This window comes from Ciconia boyciana, chromosome 4 (assembly GCF_034638445.1).
Source record: "Ciconia boyciana chromosome 4, ASM3463844v1, whole genome shotgun sequence".
Classification (NCBI taxonomy): Eukaryota; Metazoa; Chordata; class Aves; order Ciconiiformes; family Ciconiidae; genus Ciconia; species Ciconia boyciana.
The window spans coordinates 79,364,201-79,390,063 of NC_132937.1; the positions used below are offsets into that span (position 1 = coordinate 79,364,201).

The 25,863-nt window shown below is 40.0% G+C and overlaps 1 protein-coding gene across 1 annotated transcript; it reads left to right on the forward strand.

The window, feature by feature from the left end:
- Window positions 1-1,200: 1,200 nt before the first annotated feature.
- SLC25A46 (solute carrier family 25 member 46) lies at window positions 1,201-15,833 on the forward strand. Its single transcript, XM_072860262.1, has 8 exons — window positions 1,201-1,597; window positions 3,535-3,577; window positions 6,098-6,155; window positions 6,665-6,742; window positions 7,459-7,559; window positions 10,778-10,834; window positions 11,315-11,372; window positions 14,536-15,833. Exons 1-8 carry the CDS (start codon window positions 1,345-1,347, stop codon window positions 15,112-15,114), a joined length of 1,227 nt encoding a protein of 408 aa, XP_072716363.1. The 5' UTR covers window positions 1,201-1,344; the 3' UTR covers window positions 15,115-15,833.
- Window positions 15,834-25,863: the final 10,030 nt, after the last annotated feature.

Here is a 25,863-nt window from a genome sequence, read left to right on the forward strand (position 1 = left end):
AAGGAAAATCTCATGGCCCCATGAAAACGGTGGTAGAAACACATACTCCATGTGGGCTTTGTCTTACTGCGGGACAAAAGTGCTGTTGCTCTCTGAGGCTCTGCTCTTCCCACATCAAACACAGATGCCGGCTCTTTACTTGGTTACTGGAAAATACCTGAAGCTCTGCTGGTAAAATGAAACTAGCGTTTAAGGGCAGAAGAAGAAGGAACCATCCCCAAGCACACTGTGCAGAGCCGGATGGGGCTAGAACAGTGGGAAGGCACGAAGTGCTGGATGACTCCTGCTGCCTGTGCTATACTTAGACTTGAACGGACTAATGCTGGCTTAACCTTGTGTATAAAAAAAGGAAAAGCTGTGGGTCAGACCGAGACCTAGTTGTGGGAGACCTTGACGGGCTTCTCAGGGCAGGAGGAGCGGAGAGAGCACCAAGCCCACAGACATGGATTTCCTCATGTCAGAAGCCTCTGTGGCTGCCGAAGGGGAAAGACCCACAGTCCCACTGGTGACAGTGCCCATGTCTCCTCAGCCAGGAGGCTGTGCAGCAAACAGTATTTTAGAGGGAAGGAGATTAAACGAGCGGAGGGGAAGCACAGAGGACAGGACCCGTGGGGCCACGCCAGGCAGACACTGCTCTCTGACCCCTCCTGCCCTGTCTCCCCTGTGGGGTTTACTCGGGCCTGCAAGCCTTGTTAGCACAATTAACAGCCCCAGCTCCCAGTTCCGCCACCCGGTTTGCACGGAGGGCGTGGGGTGGCCCCTGCGCTTGGGTCTCACTGAATTCGGCTGGGGTGCGAGTTCACCAGGGAAAAGGGCTGAGAGCTGTGCTGGCAGAGGGCTTCCCTGCATGCCAGGAGGCTACCGGGACTCTCTTTAGCCCCCGCACAGAGGCCAAGCCCCACCCAGGACCACGCACAGCCCCTCCTCCCGACCCGACCCGACCCGACCCGAGCCGAGCCGGCCCCTCACGCCCGGGCCGGCCCGCCGGAGCGGCAGGGGGCGCCCTAGCCCACCTCCGCCGCCGGCCCATGGCCGCGTCCTTCCCCGCTGAAGCCACCGCCCCCCGCCCTCCTCCATCCTCCATCCTCCCTCCTCCCCCAGCCGGGCAGGAGGAGGGACGCTATTGGCCCAGCCGGCCTCCGGCTCCGCCTTCTTCCCGATCCCGTGGCCTCGCGCTCGGCTTCAGCAGGGCGCGGCCCCCCCGCTTCGCGGCCGGAAGTGCGGATCGGGGTGGCTGGGTGCGGGCTCCGCTGCCGCCGGTGCCGGCCTGTGCGTGGCCCCCTCCCTCTCTCTCTCTCCCTCCCTCCCTCCCTCCCTCCTTCCCCTGCCCGCCTGCCCCCCGCCATGCACCCGCGGCGCCCCGAGGGCTTCGACGGTCTGGGCTACCGCGGGGGCGGCCGGGAGGAGCCGGGCCCCGGCGCCAGGCCCTTCGGCAGCGCCTCGGAGCTGGGCCACTGGGTGACCAGCCCGCCCGACATCCCCGGCAGCCGCAACCTGCACTGGGGGGAGAAGACGCCGCCGTACGGGGCGGGGACCCCTCTGGGGGGCGCCGGCCTCAACGAGGAGCCCAACCTCGGAGCGGGCGGCCCCGGCGCCGGTAAGGGAGGGCCCGGCCCGGCCCGCCCGGCGGGGCAGCCGGCTTCTCGCCGTTCCTCCTGTCCCTCGCTTGTCTCCGGCTCCCGCCCTCCCCGGGCGGCGCCGCGGCCGCCCGTTAGCGGGTGACCCGCCGAGGCGGGCAAGGGCGAGCAGGAGGCGGCCGTGGGCTGTGCGGCGGCCTGGCCGCGCCCGTTCGAGCGCCGCCCGCGTTTGCTGGCGCTGACCTCCACGGCGCCGGGCCGGAGACGCGTTGCAGGCCCGGCGGCCGCGGGCTGGCGATGCTGAAGCGCCAGGAAAAAAGTCCTTTAGAAGAAAGAGAACCCGCTTCATCTCCTGTTGCGCTCCAGCGCCGCTTCGCTGTGTAGCATCACGTAGTTACACGCAAATGTGATGGAGAGCGCCCGAACGCGCCCTGCAGCTTCTGGTTAAGCAGCGTGTGGTCAGCTCCCCATTGCCCATGTAAATGATATGCTGCAGAAGTACTCCGTATTCTGTAAGGGCAGGAAATACCTTTGGGTCTTACAGCACATTTTGTTATGTACTCAGTGTTGATGTTTCAGGCTCTGTCTTCTGGCTGCTTTATTGTTACGTTGAAAAAGTTACAAGGGGTGCGGCATGAGCTGCTGAAGTAAAACCCCCCTCCGTGCATGATAGTGAAGGAACCATGGAACTGGTAGAATTTGAGGAAGCAACCATGTTCAAGTCTTTTACAGTAATTGTTGGGAAACTGAACAGAAACCCTCAGAAGTACAGTATAATTTTATGTCTTTGTGAAATTTAGGTGAATTAAGAGAAACTTGGTAAATCTAGGCTACTGAACACTGTCTCCTTTAATTAAAAGGATGTTCTGGAGCAGTTTATATACACTTGAGTATCAAAGTTTTATGAAGACTAATTTATTTAAAATTGAATTGTATTCATGGGCAAGTCCTTTTTTTTTTTAACCTGTAGTGCGGTAGTTTTGTTGAGGTTTTATAATGAGTACAGCCCTTAGCTGGACTTTCATCCATGCAAGCACTACTTAAATACTCTTAGGTACTTGGACTTTACCTTTTTTTTTTGGTCCTCTACTCATGGAAGGTATGTTGATTCTGCGTTTTAGAGGACTGATGAGGGCTTGCTGTATCACTGAGTCCAGCCTCTGCAAGTGGAGGGAGTCTTACCATTCCTCTTAGGAGGGCTGCCACGTCTTTGTGGAGCTCCACGGAAGTTACTGGCATTACCCGTGCTTACAGCCTGCTTGTTTGTAGCGCTGAGCATTAATTTTCTGTTGCCTTTACAGTCCTGATACTCTTCTTAAAATCTCTTCTGATAATTCCCAATGTGTAAATGTCTGTCTGGTAGCAGACAACAGAGAATTGAACTCATTACTCTTGCTGCAATTTTAACAGTTCTCTAGTATCTGGATTTTTGCAAAGGAGCGGAGATAAACAACTGACTTGAACATTCACATCATGTTGATGTTCGTTACATCATCAATGGCATTTTGTGTTGTTTTTCCCAAAGTTTCTCTCTTTTTACTGTTTTTGTTTTTAAAAATAATTTCACCTCAGACATCTGTGTTTCAGAATTATTGTAAACTGTCATGCATGCAAACTTTTTCAGTGGTTGGTTTGAGTTAGATTTTTTTTTTTAGATATTAAAATATTCTCTGTTTTACTGTTCATTTTGTCTCTTTTTTTTTCCCTGTAGCTGTTTTAAGGCACAAATAATTTTATTTATAGAAGTATGTACGAACTCAAATGCAGTCCAAAGTGCAGATATTCCTGGGGACTAATTTTTTTGTCCTCTCTTGCTGAGTTGCCATAAATGTGGTTTAGTGCTTGTAATTTTCTGAAGCAAGTACAGTATAAAATTAGTTTTTCAGATCATCTGTGTGGCATTTTCTCCCACTTTGTGATTATCACTGCTGTATAATCTGTTTTCATTTTTTTTCAGAGCAGTTGAACAGATTTGCAGGCTTTGGTATTGGCCTTGCAAGGTAAGAGTTGTGTAATAATTTTTAGTGATAATGAAGTAGTAAAGCTATAGTTGTCTTATGATCGCTATGTATGCTTTTGTGTTGTGTTTTTATATCAGTAGACTTATGCAGTTGAAATGCCTTTAGAAACCTACTACCTGAAATGCATGTAGGCTTCTGTTCTCTTTAACTGAAGTGTTTCTCAAAATTACTTAATCAGCACTGAATATAAGAAACAGTTTTTCATGCAGTATGCCCAGGATATGTGTAGCCTATCAGAGCAATCTGAAAATAACACCAGAAAACTGTTTTCACATTTGCCACTTTTATTAATATTTTTAGGTAATGCGAATGTTTCCTAAGAAGGTGAAAATGTCTTCAAGGGTATTATCAAAGTATCCTGGAATAGTAATGTTGATCTAGCCAAGTGGTCCAATAACCATTTTATTCTTTATTATGGTGACATTGATTATTGATAGTATTTTTGAGAAAGTGGTGGACTTTAACATGCTTAATTTAATAACATTTTCAGAGCTTAAATTGTCAAGTGTAAGGATCATGGTAAGCTTAGGATTTTTTGTAGGATGCCTGCACATGCACCTGATAAGGTTTTTCTGGGTCTCAGTGCTGATGCAACCTGTGAAAGGGTGGGAGGTGGATTGTTTGTCTTGAAAAAGTTAAGACTAAAAATGTTTTACTCCTTGTTGACCTGAATGTGCGACTTCTCAGAGAAAAGTGCTTCTTTTTTCAGAATATGAGATTACTTGTGTCACTTACCCAGTTAGACCAACATGGGAAGCTATGTCACTTGAGGTTCTTACAGTGTACTTCTACTTAAAGAGGAGGACCTTTTGCTTGACCACCAGCCTGTCCTGCTCCTTACCCCATTGTTATCACCTGTGATGCCCATCAGAACCTCTTAACCAGTTTGACTCACTAAAACAGAAGACAAAATCAATGAAAAAGCTGGATTATTTTTTGCTGTTTCAGTTAGGTTGCTTTACCTGGGAGTTGACTAGCTGTGAAAGCCAGCAGATGCCAGCTAACTGAACCAGAGAGGGAAGGGATAAAGAAGAAGGAGTAGGAATGACCATTTTTGGCAAGTAATGAGTTGCTTAAATTTGGTCATCCCATCTCATGAAACTGCCTGTCCCTCTTGTCTCACTGCTTCCCTTGCAGTGGCTCAGCTTGCTCATTCGGACCCTTTGAGGAGCCTGTTCAGTTTGTTAAAACAGAGTTGGGAGTGGGCGGAGAACTAGCCCCACCCAGTGTGTAAAGAGTTGTTTGATTTCTTTCCAACCTTATCAAGCTGAATGAGCTCAGGAGAGTACCAGCAAAGGAGTAGAGCCATAGGGCAGGAACATGTTGATCTCCTTCAGGAGCAGAGAGATGTTAGTGTGGCTCAGTTGTCCTTTGGAACAATATGGTTTGATTTAATCAAGCATGACATAAGTTTTCCACATCCTGAGCACCATGGCCACTAAGACTAAAATGAGCATGTGGTTTTGGGAAAGAGCTGATAAACGTTGTATCATTGCTGAGAGCAATTCTCCCTGCTTCTGCTTTTGCATTTGTACCAGATCACTTGTCAGACACATATGGTTCAAGTCAGAAATCTTGTAGAAAACACCGAAAAGGTTAGTTTTTGTGAGGTCAGTAGAGTTGGCTACCAGGAGGACTTAACAGATAGCAGCTGGACTACAGGGAAAGTTTCACCTCTTTTGGTAGTAGCAAACTACTGATTAGCTTAATAGTTATGAAACTGCAGGCTCAGTACTTTTCTATGCCAATTAGTACTTGTTTATCCAGAGTAAAATACCCGTAAGAGACCTACCCCAGATGATCCTGTAGGTTGGTGGTCAGAGCTGTTACTTGGGATGCTTAGACAAAGCCTGGAGGTTTTGCTTTTCTAAACCATATCCCAGGTTTGAACCACATACAGGTAAGTACTCTGATCACTCAGGCACTTTGAGATGAAATGAAAAGTTTCTTTGCATGGCTGTGACCAGGAAACATACTTTAGAACTGACAGAACTTTCCTATGAAGTTTTGATTGAAATACCATTTCTGGGGGTGGAGGGAGAGTTGGTTTTGGGCAGTAACATTTCCTGATGGAAAAGAATGTGAGCTGTTAGTACCAATGCTCTGGCCCTGCTAAGGAGAGTCTTGATTAATAATGTGGTACCCAGAATTAACATAGAACTGGAAAGTAATCCTTCTGTAATTCTGGCTCTGGCCTGTTTTGTTCCTTTGTATTTTGCAGAAGGAAGGTTTAAGAAACTTGGTACACTGTTTTGCCTACAAAAATACAAAAAAAATTTGCCTAAAAATTTCATAGTGAATATGTGTGTCGAGTTTTTTGATACTTGTTCCTTTATAGTATTGGCAGCTATCAGGTAGCCATCCAAAATGCCTCATTAATTCACTAGATAATGTATAGTTTTTCCAAATACTGATCTAAAGTTGCTAGAGAAAAATAACAAGCCTTTTCTAATAAATTTACAATGGCTTCCCATGCTTTAAATCACTTTTCTTTTAAAGCCTATTTACAGAAAACGTGTTGGCACATCCTTGCATTGTTCTACGACGTCAGTGTCAGGTATGTCTTTTATATTACCTCTTCCACTCAGAGCTGCTGTGTACTCTGATATTTCTGTTTTCATACTCTGTAGAGTATAAGGAAGCTTTACAGTTCTTAGGGAGATGCTGCTACATAACATGTCTTTATTTGTAGCACACATATTTTCCATTCTGAAATTTAACTTGTCTTGAACATTCTTACGCATTTTTGTTTGGGCAGTGGAAAATGAATTACAGCAAGTAAGTGTTTCAGAGTCTGTGGAGCAACTTCCAGATTCTCATTTAAAAGCAGGATGCTTTGTTTCCAATGTTTTCTGGTTTATGCTTGCTTTATTGTTTACATTTTCTGCATACAAATACTTAAAAATTCTGCCTGTTCCCCTAAATTTCAGTGAAAATTAATTCATATTTTTGTCACTTTAGCTGACCTTTACAGAGATAAAGTCCTTATTTCAGAAGTGCTTTTTCCTTTAGAGTTGTAACATCTGCAGGTGTGTTTATAAAACTCCCATTGTTTATTTTTAACAGGTTAACTATCATGCTCGGAATTATCATCTCACTCCATTTACTATTGTCAATATCATGTACAGCATCAATAAGACACAGGTCAGTATTTGGTGTCAGGGTGTATTCTGAGCAGGGAAGGTTACTATAGCACATATGTACATTGACATCTTTAACTCTTTATGTAACTGGTAATTAAAAACATGGCCATTGTAAGGGTTTGTTATTTTTACGGTCGCAGAAGTGTTTCAAGAAGCTCATTGTAAATTTTTTTAAGTTGCATAGTGTTTAGTGGGGAAGATTTGCAGATGTTAGAAAACAAAAGGTCCCTGAAACTATTTTTTTAATTAGGATTCTAAAAAATAATTGATCTTTTTGTGAATAGAGAGATTATCCAAATGTCTACTTCCAAAGATAGTATTGCATGAATTTGAATTCTGTATGGGAACGGCAATCCTGAAACTCACATTAGAAGACAGTAAGAAAAGACTTTCTGGATTTCTTACAGATGTGCTTTAACATTGCAAGCTCATTTTGTCCATAGAAAATGGTGTTAAGTTTATAGTACAGAGTATTAACAGTGAGACATATGCCTCCAAAATTGTTGACAACTGTTTGAAATTATTGAAGAACAGAAGTTTCTTCAGAGTTGGAAAGTTAGTTGTCCCCTGAATTTGGTGATAGTGAAGTTTAATAGTAGAATTGTAGCCCTGTGCAGTCTGAATTTGCTGAAATATCACGAAAATTAGTAAGATGAAAAAAAAATCTTGAGTTTTATGTTGCGTGAATCAAAATATGTTGCATATTTCAAAACACAGAGTCCAAGAGCTCTCTGGAAAGGAATGGGCAGCACTTTCATTGTTCAGGGCATAACCCTGGGAACAGAAGGCATCATCAGTGAATTTACACCTTTACCAAGGTATTGCATGGTTTTATTACTGCTTCTAAGAAATTGATCATCAGTTGTTGACTTATATTCCAAGTGTTAGAAATGTAAGGCTGTTCGAAAAATTTTACTTGATTAGAATGGTCAGACATTGAAGAGGTGTTTTCAGCCCAGTGTGGTTGTCTTGGCAAAGACAACCTTGTAATTAATAAACAGGGAGAGACTCTTTCTGGGAGCTTTGTATGTTTGGTATGTCTGCCTACTGGTCTGAGTGTAGAAATAATGTAGCAAGTTGATCTTCAGTATAATTCCACTCTAATAGAAGAATTCATAAGTTTCTTTTTGTATTTTGGTTTGTATTGTGTGGTACTAGCAAATACCATGTCTAAAGTAAAAAGTCCTAGTTTCATTAATCTAAATACAGAAAGCTTAGATGGCTAATGAGCTAGCACTGACATCTTGCTGAACATTTTCACTGCCTTTGGTAGGTGAGAGAACAGAATGGCCTGCATTAATAAATGAGAAAACATGGTAAATGAGTGTTACGTGGCTGTCAGCTTTATCTTCTGTCCTCCTTTACCAACAACTATATGTACATTGTTCAGTATTCTCATAGTAAAGGGGTTACAAGTAAAAATGAGTGACTTCATTTAAAGAGATAATCAGCATTCTACTTCACTGTATCTATCTTTGCCTATAGTAGTTTAGTAATAATATTTTATTTTGATTTGTTACTCTGCCTACTTCTTATGCTGAACTACAACTCCAGGATTATGCTAAAACGTTGTGATGTCTTTCTGCTTTGAGATACAAGTCTGATAAAGAATTTCTGTCTGAAGGCTTTTTATCAGTGTTTTCTTTTATAATGGTCCAGAGCTAACGGTTAGGGCTGACAACTTGTATTCATATAAATTGTCAGTTTTGTTACAGATATCTGAACAGTAAGCAGGTTGTGTGAGAGAGTTTATTGTATAAAGTAACTAAAACTTTTAGTGAGATGCAAGGAGACTGTGAGATCATCAAAAGTTAGGAAAAGATACTTAATAGTTGCAGGGCACATGCTGGAGCTAGTAAAATGATAAAGACCTATTTTGGAAAATACAGAGGCAGGCAAGTAGTTGGGTTTAAGGCTGGTTAAGTTTGAATGGACTAGTGGGCTTGAGAATCATGTTCACTTTCAGAAGAGACAAGTACCTATTTTTAATGTGTGGACAGAGAGACCAAGTACCTAGAGGACATGGAAACTGACCTGGTTTTAAAGGTAAGAAATGTAGGCAGGCTGTATCAAACTACTATTATTATGCATGCATGCATACTGATAAAAGTAAGTCTTTGCAGGTTCTGGCATTCGTCAAAAGCATTAGCGAAAGCATTTCATACTTTGTGTGGAGTGTGTATTTAAGCTTTTTGGTCAGCTCTGTCGCATACATAACTGAAATTCGCAGGCATACGCTTTCCTTTGAGTGTGACTTGTTCTTGTTTTTAAATACTGCTGTAGGGGATGCTTAAGTTCAGGAGATGTGATATAGTGTTTATATTTTCATAATTCTGATTTCTGTCCAATGTGAGCAAGGACTTTCTTCTTGTGCACCAGTTCAGTAGTTTGAAAAGTAAGCTGGTGCTGCTGCCAAAAGAAGCAATCCTTTCTGCTAGTACCTGCTCGTTCCTTTCTCAGTGCTACCCCCATCCTTGTACCAACACAGTATGCGAACAATCACGAAATGAACTGGACTGAGGAAGTGATCTGGCTAAAATGGTTGTCTTGTACATGCACCACACCATGCAGTTTTCTTACTGGATGCTCTCCCTTCCTTTTTAATGGTAGCATGTATGTTTGGGCTGTCACAGGGAGGTGAAGGTTATTGCTTATAGCAGCAGTGCCAGCAAATCTGATTTAAAACATTATTTAACTACATTATCAAGCTCCAGAGGATACAAGGAAGTGAGATGTCAATTCCAATTCTATATCATAATATTATAAAATAATCCCCCTGTTTTAGGAGAGGGGCCCAGAAATGGGTGTTAACATTTCTGTGTCAAGTTGAATGTGGTTCTGTACTAGACAAACTCATTCTGTAATTGTTCTTCCACTGCAGGAATAGTTATACTTAGTGGATTGACAGATTAGGCTTTGACACATTAGTTTGACTAGTTTCATTTTCCACATCTTTTAAGTATTACGACTCAGTGCATGTGATCCAAGTGTCCAAAATACATAATGGTAAATGGTCTTCCCTTCCTCTTTAGTGACTGACATAGGTATTTAGGAAAGTGATAGCTGCTAGTAACACACCATTCTTCAGAAAGAGTAAAGAGTTTCCTTTCTTGGATTAGAGTTGTTGTAACTACAGGCAGTGGGTGAGTCATTCCTGGGCAAGAATTGAAGCTGAACACTTTATAGCTTGTTGTTAAAAATGCATAGTGTAGTGTGTCCAACAATTCAGATAGAAATATCTTTACCTCATAGCTAGGGTATTTACCAAATGTATGGTAAATATATTTGGTATTTGGAGCTTATCTTGAGCTAAGTGGGATTACATTTTCTGTCAAGGGGAGTATAGGTGACGTTTACTGTTCATATTTTGAAGTGTATAACTAGAAAATACTCCTTTAAGGGGATTTTTTTTTAAGTCACCTTTGTGTTAAACACATGGGTTTTCTTTTGTTTTACCAGGATATGCTAAAGACTGGTCATAAGACAGAAGACTTGAGTTAAGTCTGTACAGAATTACTACGCAGCTTCTAGTCTGACCTATTGTACTTGATTTGGTCTTGTCCAACTATGTCAGAATGTGATTTAGGTTTTCAGGAAAGAAACAACAACTGGGTAAACATAACCTCAAAGAACAGAAAAAAGCATAACCAAACCAAAACATAATAAAAAAAATTTATGTTGATAAACTATTGAGATACTAAAATAATCCCATATTCCCTGAAAATGGCTTTAAGAGTTAGTACATAAAGATGCAAAATTAATGCAAAACACTAAAGCCAGTAGCTGTGAGAGCTACAGACACCTTATTAATAATTGAAAGCTTTTTTGATAGAATATCTAACAGGCCCAAATAAATTCTAAAAGTTAAGCATGATTTATTACATGTATAGCTGATGTGTCTTTCCACTATGGGAAACCCTGCAACGTAAACCAATAGTAGAACACCAATATGAAAACTGGATGTTGACACCCATGGAAGAAATGCTTGAGAATAAGGTGTTCTTATCCATATTAAGGTAAATACTTTTCTTTTTAGGGAGCTTTCACATAAATGGAACCTCAAGCAGATAGGTGGACACCTTCTACTCAAAGGGTAAGTATAGCATGTGTTATTACCTTATGTCTTATTATCTAAACATTAATAAAACTACTACATGTACATTAATTTAATCTGCAGCTATGGTTACTTGACAGGGTGCTAATAGTAATTTTCAATTTTTTAATTTTTTTAAAATATTTTGATTGCACACACCACTTCCACAGATTATTTTCTCTTACTAGATCCCTGTGTCTGTATGGAACCTGACTAATTTAAAAGATTAGATTCTTTTAGTAATTCAGTTATGATGTCTGAGACCCCTGAATCAGTCTGGTCACATGGAAATAGAATTTAACAGAACTTCAGACTGAAGTTTATCTCAACTTGTTGATGTGCATTTTAGTAATTGAGTTGTGGTTTGTTAATTTTCTCTCAGGCATAACTTGGTAGGTAACATTATCAACTTTCAGGTACATATTGGCTAAAATTATAGTATTGTCACGACCGTAATTCTTATCTTGTTCATTTCTACAGTTTAACACATGTGATAGCAATGCCTTTTTATTCTGCGAGCCTGATTGAAACTGTACAGGTAACTTACATATATTTACAACATTTTAAAAGATACTGTTTTTCTCTTTATAGGTTAGATTATGTGGAGAAGTGCGTCTTTGACTTTGGATTCAGGTTTATGTTGCAGTAGTTGCATTTGTTTTGCTTGAGGCTGTATGACTTATTAACTGAGATAAAAAGTATTTACTATAATGGGTATATTAGTTGTACTATCTTAAGTCTAAATCTAGAATTAGAAACGACATTTAATACAGAAAGTTGGAATACGTTGTCTATGAAATAAGGACAAGTTACATCTACATGTTCTAGCAGATAAACCATAAAGAAGTTTTTCTCATGTAAAGGTTTTAAAAGGCTTGCTAGGCAAGTTGTTGCAGTGACACCTTCCCCTATAACAACTATAAATTTTCCAGTAATTCAGCTTTGTTTTGCTAAAATACTGAACTCTACTATTTCAGGACTGCTTTCATTCAGTCAACTTTTTCTTTTAAATTTTCATCTAGTTCCTCCTTAGCCATGAAAATAAATATCTGGACCTGTCACTTAGGATACAGCTTAACTTGTTCTATAACTGTACAGAGTAACCCACAGCACTGTATTGCAGATTCTTTCAGTGAGTTGTTGCATCTCTTTCTGGAGAAAGACACAGAGTTTAGCTGTGCAGAATTGGTCCAGGGTAATTCTTCCAGCTATCTCTACATAATGAGTTGCTCTTAATTAACATGATAGTATCTGTGCAGCTAATGGAACTCTTACTGTAAAGTGAACTGTCGTGGAGGGATAGTCACTCATGTCATTCAGTAATCAAAATAATAATTTTCATTCATAGCGTAGACAAGTTTTAAGTACTGTCAAGACTGATTTAGATCCAGCTGTTTAAACCTACAGTTAACTGCTAATATAAGTCTACAAAATGGTGCTTTTTCTATGGAGAAGAGGCAAACAAGGCTGACTTCTACAGTTTCTTAGTTTCAGCATTTACTTTAGAGGCAGGTACTCTTAAGGGGCACGATTCTACTCTGTGCAGAGGATCCAAACTTAAAGGAGCCAGAAGGTACTGGGAAGGCTATTCTGTCTGAACTGGCCACATTAGGACTAACAGGACAGGTGAAATTAAACATCTATGCATGGGGGCATGTATATAGACTCCCAACAACAAACTCACATTCTCTAAAGTTACTCTGTACTTAAGAAACCCTCTTCCTCTCTCCTGTTGAATTATTTTGAAACTAAGGTTCTATAAATCCAGCCTGAGTGGGTCTCTGAGTTTGTGGAAGCCTTGGGAAGATTTAACTGGTCTCATACTGGGAAGCTGACTTAGGAAACTCTTTTATGTCCTGGGGAGCAGCTTTGCCGTGAGCATGCCGTAAGCCTGGAACCAGAAATAGTGGTAGAACACTGTTCATGTTTCTTGAGTTCATAGCAGGCCACAGAATGGAATGTTTTATTCAGGTATCTTACTGCTTGTATTTTTGTCTGAATGGATGTTGTCTGTGTTGTTGGACATGGGAACATACTTACAAAGATAAAAGAGAACATGATTTAGAGCCTGTCTTCTGTTTGCAAAATGAGTAATAAAGTTTCTTTGCTAGGAAGCGGCTTAATAGGAAGACAATCAAAAAGCCAAAACAGCATCTCCTGCAGCCTTTTAGACAGGTGATCATGTCTGTAAAACATTGCTTATGAAAATAATTCCACTGAGATCTGAGGGTTTTACGCTTAGTAGGTTCATCTGTGTGCAAGTATTTTATTGAATAGGTGTGTATATGCTGTATGAAATGTATTCTCAAGTTCCTGGAAACATCATAATGAGCTTTCTTATTAGAAACACAACAGAGGTAATGATAACATTTGTGAAGATTTTATTTATGCTGTATTAATCAGTGCAGGGAGGCAACTTGGGTTATCAGGTTTACATTATACTCCTGTGCTGCAAGAGGACAATGACCAATAACAAGCTATAAAAGTTAAAGAATGTGGGATTTGTTACTAGCAGTTTTATGTTAACTTTGATTGTCTTAATTCTGATAAACCATACGGTTCGACGGTATTAGTTTAACACAGTTCTCCAAGTAAATATATTTCAGCAAAATAACTGTAAATGGTAGAAATTTGTATCTGTCACATTACTTTTTTTGTCTTTAATATTTCAAACCACATGGTGGCATATTTGACAAAAGCAAGCACAGTTTTGAAGTGCAGTGACTATAATGATATGGGGGAGAAGAGGATTCAGTAGGAGTTATGACACTTAGCTTGTGCTTAAAGTCTGGAACAATGTTATGTTCTCAAGTATTTGAACTAGTTTCGCTTCTGTGCAGACTGACCCTGAAGGCTTTGCAGGCTGTTAGTCCTTCCCCAGAGTACTGAGGAATGTTCTGGTGGTTTATTCTGGGATGAGGTCAGGACAAAGCCAGCATGGACTCAGACTTAGGCATTGAGGAGAACTCCCAAATCCTGAATTTTGGATGTAACAGATGATAAAACACTGAGTTTGTGTAAGCATTAGAAGAGGAAACAATGTCTTTAGCTTAACTGTACAGGGAGGCTTAATTGTCTTAGGTGGAGTATAACGGAATAAATAATTACTAAGTGAATCCTTTATTTTCACTACATGAACAAAATAATTACCTCTTTTCTAAGAGGCAGCATGGGTAAAGAGTGCTATTTTAGATGCAAATAATGGAATGGAAACGTTCAGAGCTGAACCTATTAAATTCAAATAAAAAACGATCTTTCAACTCAACTTTAGTTATGGAAGTCTTTATTATGCACATTCAAGTTCAAAGATTAGACTTACAGTCCTTAAAGAAAAGGACTTTTAAATTAGATAAACACTTCCTGGCATTTTGCTCTGGAAAGTAGGCATTTTCAGTACATGACTGTTTTGCAGACTGATACTTTAAGCAGTAGGCTGAAAGTTGAATTTCTTTAGTAGTAACACAAATAACTGGAATGTACATTAAATGACTCTTTAAGATGGGTTCATTTTTTAAAAGCAAGTTTACTTGAATGCTGTCAAGAGCGTTAGAGCAAAGAATTTATATCAATATAGCTGTGAAGATACAATAGCATGCAAATGTTTAACTCATAAAGTTCAGCAGTGATAAAGTGTCAGAGTGGATGTCAGCATGGTTATGAAATGGGCAGCACAAATTGTAACTATTCCTTTGTGCTTGTAGAGTGAAATAATTCGAGATAATCCTGGCATCCTGGACTGCGTGAAAGAAGGAATTGGCAGAGTTGTAGGCATGGGAGTACCCCATAGCAAGCGTCTCCTTCCTCTGATGGTCTTGATTTTTCCAACGGCTCTACATGGAGTTCTGCACTACGTCATCAGTTCCATCATCCAGAAGCTTGTTTTGTTTGTTCTGAAAAAGGATAATTCCCACAACCTTCCAACTGAGAGCTCCACTTCTGTGCAGAGCATGCTGGATGCGTATTTTCCAGAACTTATTGCTAGCTTTGCTGCTAGCCTTTGTGCTGATGTCATGCTTTACCCACTGGAGACAGTTTTACACCGCCTTCATATTCAAGGGACACGCACAATAATTGACAATACAGACCTTGGTTATGAAGTGCTTCCGATCAATACTCAGTATGAGGGAATGAGAGACTGCATAAATACTATAAAACGGGAAGAAGGAATGCTAGGTTTTTATAAAGGATTTGGAGCAGTTATAGTACAGTATACCTTGCATGTGGCAGTTTTACAGCTTACCAAAATAATTTACTCAACACTGCTTCAAAATGTTTCTTAATCTGTTCAGGTGTGGATCTAGCCCAGTGGACATGTTTGACTTACCTAATTATTGTTTAAAATGGCTTAGAAAATGAAGTTTGAAGAATCCACTCTGTGGATTCTCCTTATGCTGTAAAAGAACTTGTTTTAAAAATGGGGATATAGATTCTTAAGTGTAATTAAAAAAGTACTGTTTAAATGTAAAATTATAGGCACAAATTCAATATATAATGTGAGGTCATACAGAAGGGAATCGGATTTCAAATGTGGTTAGAGTGAGGATTTATCTTTCCTCTTACCAGTTAACGGACTTAAGGAATGGATATGAATTCTTAATATCTGCTTTATAAACATCACATCTGATATTTAATTTGGACTGCTAGCCAGTTCAAAGGAATTTATTTTCATAAGTTGTAAAAACTTGCAAGTGGGACACTGATGGGTTTACTGGTCTTTGGAAAATGTTTTCAACCTCACTGTTAATGGAGCTGTGAGCAAAATAGAAACTGTAAAAGTAACTTAAGTAGACATAAGTGTCATAATTTACAGATACATAGAAGACTTCTTACTTTGCTGCAGTGTGGCAGAAGACAACGAAGAGGAATCTTTTGCCTTGTACAAAATAACAAAAACTTGGGTTTGGGCAAAGTTGCACAGAATGCAAATTTGGCTGTCTTGCAGTTTGTTTGCAAGGCTTACAGTAACTGAAGTGTGTGAATAAAGCAAATTAGAAACTGATGTGCGCATGTGTAAGTGCCATTTTTAGTTAACTTCACTCATAACTTCAGGGTTTAGTTTTACTCTGCTACTTCGTATAAGAGTAGAATAATCTTACAAATGTATGTAGTATCAGTGTTCAAAGTGTATAGAAAGTGTAAAAACTTAATTGGCTATTTCTAGAGTTTCTCTTTCGTTAGGTCAGAGGTATGTACACAATTGTCTACTTACTATTAAGCACTGATGTCATTCATTTAAAGTCTCTGCTGGATTAGATATTTTGTGGAGCAGAATTAACTCTGTTTATGTGCAAGCAAACTACCAAAATGTACCATTTCTACCCTCTTCTTCTAGTAAATCAAGACTTTCAGTCTGAAAATGAGTTCTGTTCATTCTAAATAACTTAGTCCTTCTTGGTTTCATCAGTAAATATCATGAGAGTTGGGCGGAAATGATTTTTAGCAAATAAAACAAGCATGTGGAGAGTTGCTTTTAAATTATGAGGGGCTGCTGCCTTTTTCACATTTTCATGTGGCAAGTCTATCTTTGTGAATACTGTAAATTGATGTGTATTTTAATCATTAATCATTGTATAGTAGTTATCACTTATGGAAAGTAGTCATGGCAAAATAATGAAAAGGTGTTGCTGTTCAGAAGTTCTGACTTTAAATCATTTGCGGGTCTACTTTGCTATTAATCTAACTTTCATGTATTTTAAATGCATAAGTGTTGAAATGGAAACTATAGTGAACTTGGGAACTGGTTTTATTTTGAAATATTGTTAATTGGAAATTTAGTGTATAGAATGGAAGCAATGAAATAAAATGAGAATTCACTAAATATTCTGAAGTAATTCACTGAAGAGGCACGTAAAGGAATCCTGATTTGTGTGTTATTATTGTATAGACTTCAGAGTGGCTTTTTCAAGTTCCTCAACTTTCCTAAGTGCAAGAACATGTTGAATTAAACTACATGCAAGAATTTGAGTAAAATATTCAATTCCTGGTTTATATTTTTACAGTTTCTATGAGTATGTAGAGAGCCATATCAGAGAATCATCCAGATTGGAAAGGATCTTGGCAGGTTTTCTAATCCAAATTCCTGCTCTAAGCAAAGGCAACATTGACTTCAGACCAGATTGTGCAAGCCCTTGTCCAATCAAGTTTTTAATTCCAATCAATACATAAAAGCAGCCTCTTCAAAGGTGTTAAATTCAACTGAAGCCAACTATTCCATCACAGCTGCCTTGAAGCAGTAACTAAGTGCATGTTGGAGACCAACACTTGCAGATGTATTCATGAAATTGGGCAATAATGTTTGTCTAGGAATAAAATTTTAGGGAAGGCATTTTGTCATACGAAATGGAGGATGTGCCTTTATATATTCTGCAAGAGGGAAGATAGTGAGTTCTCAGAACAGCACTAGATATTGTGCTCGAATATTAACTTGTGTCAAACACTTTTGCTTTTGTTGCTGAGAGTTTTACAGTTCTAGTCTATGCCAGAGTGTCAGATCTGTAACTTTAAGCAGGGTGAGAAAGAATGCTGTCAACTTACAGCAACTGTTCTGCAGTGGAAAAGCCGTTTCCTTTGGGCTATTCTTTTTTGGTCCTCTTCCCATCAGTTAGAATAAACATGTTTTGATTCTTCATGTATACTTGCTTTACCTTCCAAAAAGGAAGGTACTTGCTATTACTTCCAAAAGAAGTAATACTCTGCTTTGTCCAGAGTTGCTATTTTTGCCCATGCAAAAATGTAAATGAATGTGGGGTGAAAAAAATTTTTTTAACCTTTTTAATCATAAGTGTACTGTTAATGTATTTCTGTTTTTCATTTGGATCTTAAATCTAGGTACTCAATTTTTAGCTCAAATGAGTGATAATAAGTGGCTTTAGCAGGATATACCACTGAAAACTACAAAATACTGAATTGCTCTAGAAAGTAAGTTTTTAATTTTCTGGAATATGAAAAATTCTTCTGCACTTTATTCTTCCTGTTACAAACTTAATTACTTTTTTGTACATTGTTTTTCTGACTTTTTTTTTTCATTTTTAAAGAAGAGAGCTGATTTCAAGATAAATGTTACTGAAGACAGATAGACTCAGTGTAATGTTCCCACCCAGTGAAGAATTACTTGGCGTCTTACTCATGCCTCTTAAAAGACAAGCCTTGATGTGCAATAACTGACAATAGACCAGGCAGGAAACTGAGATATGAGGCCTGCTGGAAACCATTGCAATTATCTGCCTGTGTTGTTTCACGGACTGCCTTACAGGTCAGATTTGACTTTTGGTTGTGTTAGAATAGAGCTTTTAGATCTAGTGTTGGTGCAAGTACTGCATTCTTCAGCAAGATTCCGCTACGTTCATTCCTTTAGGCAGATCTACTTTGGGGCATGTATGAGTTGATCTAGCTCTGGGTCCTGTCTGTAATACTGGAGATATGCAGTGTGTTTTACAGATTTATGCAGAATTCGTAAGACTCAATATCAAATTATATGCTTTTCTTAGCTCTTCTGAATTTAGCAGCAAGTTCAAAGCAAGTATGTAAACTAATGTCCTTCTTGCTGCTTGTTCCATCTGAGATCGTCATTCAGCTGAATATACACCTTCCGCTACAAACAAAAAATGCACATGATGTAAATGAGGCCTGTCTTTGCATTAATATACAAGTTCTTTCTGTGCTCCAAGATTTTTGTTGGTATAATTCAGGGCTAGCAGTGGTCACTTTCACACTATTTACCCTTTCAATGATACCCAAGGAGAAGAGGTCACATGCTAAGTATTTTGACTAAATGGTTGTTCCTAAGAGATTTGAGAGCAGCATTTCCTTACCTGTATGGGAAGAGAGGTGGTAGCAAAATGTGAATAAACCACTTGTCTAGTTTTGTTTTAGAAGATGTAATACATATCTCCAGCAGGGGCAGAAAAAGGTAAGATCTTTATTTAATCACGAACTGGTGGCATCTGTGTTTTAAAAGCAAATCTGATTTTGAGGAGATGGATAAAACTGTATGTTCAGATTTTTTTTTGATGGAATAAAGATGATTTGCTCTTTACATTCAGCACTCCAGCCTCCCCATAGACAGTTTGGCAAATTGTGAGCAAAATTTGAGGGTGGGAAAGAAGCGATATTGAAAATGGAATGTAGAAGTTGCCCAAAAATGCAGATAAACAAAAGTCAATGATTAATGTTCTCAATTGCAACAAATTAATAAAATAAAGTAGAAATGTTCAAATGTTAGTATATGGAGGGTTTCATCTGGAAGTCAATTTCTGTCTTTATCTTTCAAAGGGTGTTTTTAAAGATAGGTTAAAATAAAAAAACATTTTAAGACCAACATACCCTTTTTTCCCCTCTGATAACTTGGAAACTAGCTCAACTAAAAAGCCAGTTATTCTTTCAGCTTTTTCAATAGGAAAAAAAAAAGCAATCTGCATCTTCTCTTCAAATCAAAGCACCCTTTCAATGGATGTAAATACGATCATACAGTATAATACTGCAGTTATAGATTTTTTTCAATTATTATTATTCACTGCTAATGAGTTGGCTGCAGTACACATTGCCTGTGGCAGCTTTATCTGGGTGAGATATTGTATCACTCTTCTCTTGTTTTCAAAGTGTAGGGACAGAATGTGACTTGTGCCCATCAAAGTAATAAAATCAGAATGGATGGTTTAGCTGTTATCTGAAATTCTGAGTCTTGCTCTTATTTCACAGCCTTAAGCTTGGCACTAAGGCAAGTCCAGAGCAAAAGGACTTGTTGGACAGCACTTGACTCTGTTATGCATAGGCGATTCATGTCTTTGCCCAAACTGAATTTCTAGAAGCAACAGGCTTATAAATGGACATTCTTGATTCTTGGTTTTAGGGTACTTCCAGAAAAGAAAAACATTAGATTTGCTTTTACTGCAACAGGGAGTGTAACTCACTGAAGTTTTTGATCCCTGAAATGGAATCCTGAATTTATGTATGTAATATTTGAGCCTTCAAGCACATTGCATGGGAAGAAGCACCAATATGCACAGTTGCCTTAATTCCCAGCTCCTAGCTGGTATCGGCTCTGTTCAGTACCATTCAGAACGGGTGTGATGCCTTTGATGTCCATACAGACCACTGATGTGTTTTATGGTCTCTACAGGTATCAGTCTAAACCTGTTGAAAAATACAAGCACAGGCAGGATTTTCAGACACTCTTACCCATGGCCTAACTTTATGTATGCAAAAATGAAGCAGAAGAAAAAAACAACGAAGGCAATGGGAAAGAGGATTCTTTAAACTAAGTACGTGCTCACCAACGTGAGCACCTTGACAAGGAGGGTACATGTCACTTTAACAGCACAGTGAAGGCAAGGAGACAACTTCTCATGTAGCTACATGTGTTTCAGGGCCTTAAAAATGCCTATGAAGTTCTGTAGGGCTTTTTGTTCTTTCAATTACAAGCAAAAAAAACCTGAAAGCAAAAAAAGCAACTGACACTGCTTGGGAAACTAATGCTTCTGCTTCCACAGTAGGACAGCCATAAGCATTGCAGTCCTCTCATAGCTGGAGGCAAAAGGGAATACAAGGCATGATGGTTCTGCTCTGACACATGCCTTCCTTTGTCTTGTCTATAGCTGCAAGATTTCAATCATCTATCAGGTTTTTTCCTCCCTCTATAAAATAAAATATCTATAGCTACTTCTCAGATCTTAAAATTCTGTGCAGATTGTGCAGAGAGTTACCAGGTTAGGATTATTCTGCATTTAATAATCATCAGGAGAATGATGTTGGGGGTGTGCAGGGATTTCCTGATAATGTTGCAGAGCTGCGTGATATGGAGGATGAGGTGGGATGTGCTAACACTACTCTCCCAGTGAGGCAGAACTACCAAAGGAATGAGAATATACCTTTTCTAGAGTTTGTACAAACTACATTTTCTCCCTTGTCCCTCCTGCACACTCTCCATAGCCAGGTGTTTTGGGTCTGTGTTCTCCATACAGCATAGACGCAGTCATTCGTCATTAGTGATGTGATGTCTGTTCTTTTGCATGGGAGTTACCTTTGTTTCATTTCTCCATGGAAGTGTAGAGGATGGCTTGGTACAGGGCTTGTGTGTACCATGGCTTGGTATAGTATTTTGTCAGCAGCTTGAATTTTTAGGGAAAAAAATTGAAGCTTAAATTTTGATCCTTATATTTAAGATCTCAGGAAAATGTCTGTATAGTAACCCTCAGATTTATCAAACTACTCCTGACTTCAAGTCTTTCTTCTTTTAGAGGGAGTGTTTTCTACTTGACAGGAGACACTTTCCACAAAGTAGAGTTTCTCCTCTTTTTTCTAAGGTTCCTCCTTTATGTGCTGCCTGGCTTTATATACTGTTTCTGTGCCTCTTTACGTAGTAGCTTGTCCACCCTCTTTTTAGTTGTTGCACCTTCTTCTTGTCTGTCTTTTATTTCTCGTTGGTTTTTATATCTGCCTTTTCTGTCTTTGTCCTTTATGTCTCTCCAGTGAAATCCCCAGGTCCTGTTATCTTCTCTTCTGTGTTTCCTTAGCTGAAGGTCACTCTGGGTACTCAGCACTGTGCATAATGCTGCCCATTGCATGCTATAGAGTATTTGCCAAAATTTATCACCAGAAGATACAAATTGAGCTTTACATTGAGACTGTAATTTATACTCTGCATTGGTGAATTCACAGGGTGATGAATCTTGCTTTAACACTTCAGATGGCTGAGATTGAAAGTCATGTAGCTCAGTCAGTCTGAAATGTTGTTCTGTTGGCAGTTCTTGTTATATTTTTACATACATATATACATACATTAGAACTATGACAGAAAATATGTAGAAATATAGTAACTGTGTAGGAATAGGTGTCCAGATGTTGAAATGTTAAAAGTTCGTTTCTCATTCTTTGTAGTTCTTGAGGCAATTTTCTAAAAGGTGCCTAACTTTCTGTATTTACAGTGTTTGTCTGCAATGATTTTTACTTAAATAGCTGAAGCAAATTAACTGCTCATTAGGAAGGGAATTGGTGTTGCAAGAACTGGCATATAGCCATCACAGGAACAGATTCATGCCTGGGATTATAAAAAGCTGGCTGTAGCATAGAAATGTTTGCTGTGCTCTCAGGGATGAAGATAATGTTCTCATTTGCCAGAAGTTGTTGCACTTAGATTTTACTCCTATGATTAACATAAGGATGAGCATTTACTTTTTGTGTGACTGCACCTGTGAAAAACAAGCATGTGGTTGCGAGGAGCTAGAATGTTAAGTATTTTTTTGATCCTCAGTTGCTTTTTGAGGGGGCATCTTTGTTAATGACTGTATTTAGTACAGAGTCTCTTTTGGCTTACTGCTGCTTGCAGTGTGGTCACAGATGGCTTGTGTTCTTGGCTTTGCTGAGGCAGTGTGTTCTGTCCTCCATGTCCCTTTCTCTTTTTCCCACTGGAGTTCTGGCTTAGCACCTTGCAGCTGGCTGCTCTTCAAGCACCAGAATCTCACCATTAACAGAGCACTTTGTCTAGGCTAAACCACTGCTGGAGAATTACCAGAAGGACTATAATAGTATAATCAAATCAGCTAACCAGGCCAAGCAGAGCAACATCATAATGCTGCTACACTGATAACTTTGGGGCAACTCTGTTTCTGGTTAATTATTAAATGAACTGGTAGTAATTAGATTTAAAAGTTAGGTAGCCTTGGTGATTGATTACATAACAAATTATCAATGCTGAAAATGAGTAATACAGAATACATTTCAAGAAAAGAAACACCATATTTATGCAACAACTATACAATAGGGTGATTTTGCATTGTGCGAAAAAGAAAGTTGTATTGTTCAGGTACCTCCTGCTCTGCTTTGTGATATTAATATGATGTTGTTTTCTTTGCATCCAGTATTTGCATGGTACTGCTTGCTCACTTCTCCAGATATGCATACATCTTCCTAAGTCCTCTTCTCTTCCACTCTTTCATTTATTCTGTTCCTGCAGATTATATGGATTGGGAGCTTTGAAACAAGTGAGACAGTAGTTTGAAAACAGCACAGCTGTGATTTCTTTGACAAAGCTGCTGAGGTGGTTCAAAACATCACTGACTTTTCAAGATGTTCCTAAAATCCACTAATTATTTGAGATATGAAAAGAACAGTGGCAAGTCTGGTTTCCATTTAGATTTTTAACATCCTCCCCCCACCTCCAAAAAAAGAAAACCCGTATTGGGATTCTGCATATAAATAAGATTGGAGAGGATACATGACTTTAAATAAGTTTTTACTTGCACAAACACACACACCCCAACCTCTGATGTTTCCTGAGCTTCAAAATGCATGCTCAAAGACAATCAAGGCTAAATTAAGATCTCCAGAACTAGAATGGTAACATTCTAGAAGAATGCTAGAAAAAAAATCTCCACTGAAGAATGGTGGGTACGTGCATGTCATGAAGATTTGGAAATAGTATTATTTGTTCATCTTGTGAGCCTCTGTGTTTTATAACAAAGTAGCTAAACCATTATATCAAGATCTGGTGAGACTTGTTTAGACTTCAGGTTTAACAGAAATACCTGGAAAACTGATGCGTATGTATCAATAGCGGAGCATTCTGTGGTGGGTTGACCTTGGCCAGGTGCCTACCCAGCTGCTCTATCATTCCCCCTTCTCAACAGGATGGGGGGAGAAAAATACGACAAAAAGCTCATGAGTCAAGATGAGGACAGGGAGATCACTCACCAATTACCATCACGGGCAAAACAGACACTCAGCTTGGGGAAATTAATTTAATTTATTGCTAATAAAACAGAGCAGGATAATGAGAAATAAGAACAAATCTAAAAACACCTTTCCCCCACCCCTCCTTTCTTTCCAGGCTCAACTTCACTCCCAATTTCTTTTCCTCCTCCCCCGAAGCAACACAGGGGGTGGGGAATAGGGGTTGCAGTCAGTTCATCACACGTTCTCTCTGCCTCTTCTTGCTCCTCAGTCTCTTCTCCTGCTACAGCGTGGGGTCCCTCCCATGGAAGACAGTCCTTCAAGAACTTCTCCAACATGGGTCCTTCCCACAGGCTGCAGTTCTTCAAGAACTGCTCCAGCATGGGACCTTTCCACAGAGTACAGTCCTTCAGGAATAGAGTGCTGCCGCATGGGTGCCCCACAGGGTCACAGGTTCTGCCAGAAAACCTACTCCTGTGTGGGCTCCTCTCCACAGGCTGCAGTGCCTGCCGGGAGCCTGCTCCAGAGTGGACTCTCCACAGAGTCACGGCTTCCTTCACGGTATCTCCATCCACTCCAGTGTGTGGTCCTTCACAGGCTGTATTGTGGTCCTCCATGGGCTCTAGAGGGACACCTGTGTCACCATGGTCTTCACCACAATGTCTAGGAGCCAGTGTTCTCATATTCGTTTTTACCTGTAGCCTAGGTTATGCCCAAAATCTCTTTGCAGATGCAAACTCTCTTTGATGATCAATTTTAGAGTCAACAGATGTGTCCATGTACAGTCCTGCATAGGGCCCTGCAAAAGCTGCCACTTGAACCAGGTGCCAAATTTCCTATCAGACATCCTGAAACTGAGGTGAGAGCTGTTAGACTGTGGCTCAGATTGACTTTGGGAGAAGACAAAACTTTTTCTGGGAAAATCCTGACTGCATTAGGAAATTGTGCTCTGCTTTTATGATCTCTGTTTGATTCCTAGAGATGGTGCTGTCGTTGGTGCTGCTACCTTGAGCTTTCTTTAACAGATAAAAGAGACTGCGAGGTATGAGGTGAGTAAGCATGTTGGAGGATTTTCTGGTTAATCCTTTTGCATCTCCCCTCAATAATATACTGAGAAGGATATATTTCAGTATTCACACTCTTCAAAATGGCCACTGACGAACTGGGTACTCAGCTGCTTTATAGGGACATTACCTGGATCTACCTGTCTGCTCAAACTGCATCTCATGTCCCTCCTTTTTGGTTCCTTATGCACAATTTGACTTCTCCTGCATATCAGGACTGGCTCCAAACTTCACAAGGGAGTAGGCAGAATTGAGAGTAGTGACTTTGACAGTAAAGTGAAGAGCAAGGATGAATTTGCAAGCAGTTGTGTTGTGGTCATAATTTAGATGGTTTCTGTGCTCTCAGCTGCTTGGAGAGAGTGTGTCTGAAGGGCCACTTTGCTGCCTGTTGTAGTGACAGCTTCCTTTTCTATCCTTGTTTGCTTTATTATCCTGATACTGGCTTCCAAAAGGACTTTGAGACAACTGTTTTGCAATGCTAGTCTGTTGCCCTCAGCTGAGCAGGTAGTTTCATTGTCTTCTTACTGATGTGCCACTTTTTGCAGAACCACACCAGCATCAGAACTTAGCTGTGAGTACTGTTCCTTACAGCCATACATCTCCTTGTCATGAGCCCCTGCATCAGGAGGCACCCAGCATCCAGCCATTGCTTGACCATGACCACAGGAAAATCAGTGTATGCTCATCTCCATCCAAAACAGATACATTTTCCTGCATAAAACAATTTCTGACCTATCAACACACTTTCAAACATATGTTCACTGGGGCTTTGCCTTTTCCCCACTAAGCATAGGCATAAACAAAATACTAGCTAGTTAGATGCCAACTCAAAAGTTTTGTAATGAGTGGGGGAAGGATGGAAGCTTCATTTTTTTTGTTCCTTTTTTATACCTAGCACCTTGACCAAATCTATGGGCAGTACACTAAATAGGTAACATGCTGATAGTATGTACAGTAATCATACTAAAGCAGGGATGGGCAGTCAAGTATTTATAGCCATGGCTTGCTGTAGAATGAATGAGAACTGCTGCAACAAGGACAGCCCTGGGTAAGGACTATCTTGTTGCTTTGGAAACATGGTTGGAGTCAATAGCTAGCTGGAGAGCAGAGCTGCCAGCACTCGGGTGGGAGGGAGACACTGACACAAGAAACAGGAAAAAAAGATTTGTGTACGTCCTTCCTTACCATTGTAAGGAGCAGAAGCTGATCAGTGATCTGCAATTCACATTTTTCCACAGTGGGTGATTGTCTGGTGCCAAGAGGAATACTCACCACCTGGCAGGTAATGTGCAGCATTTG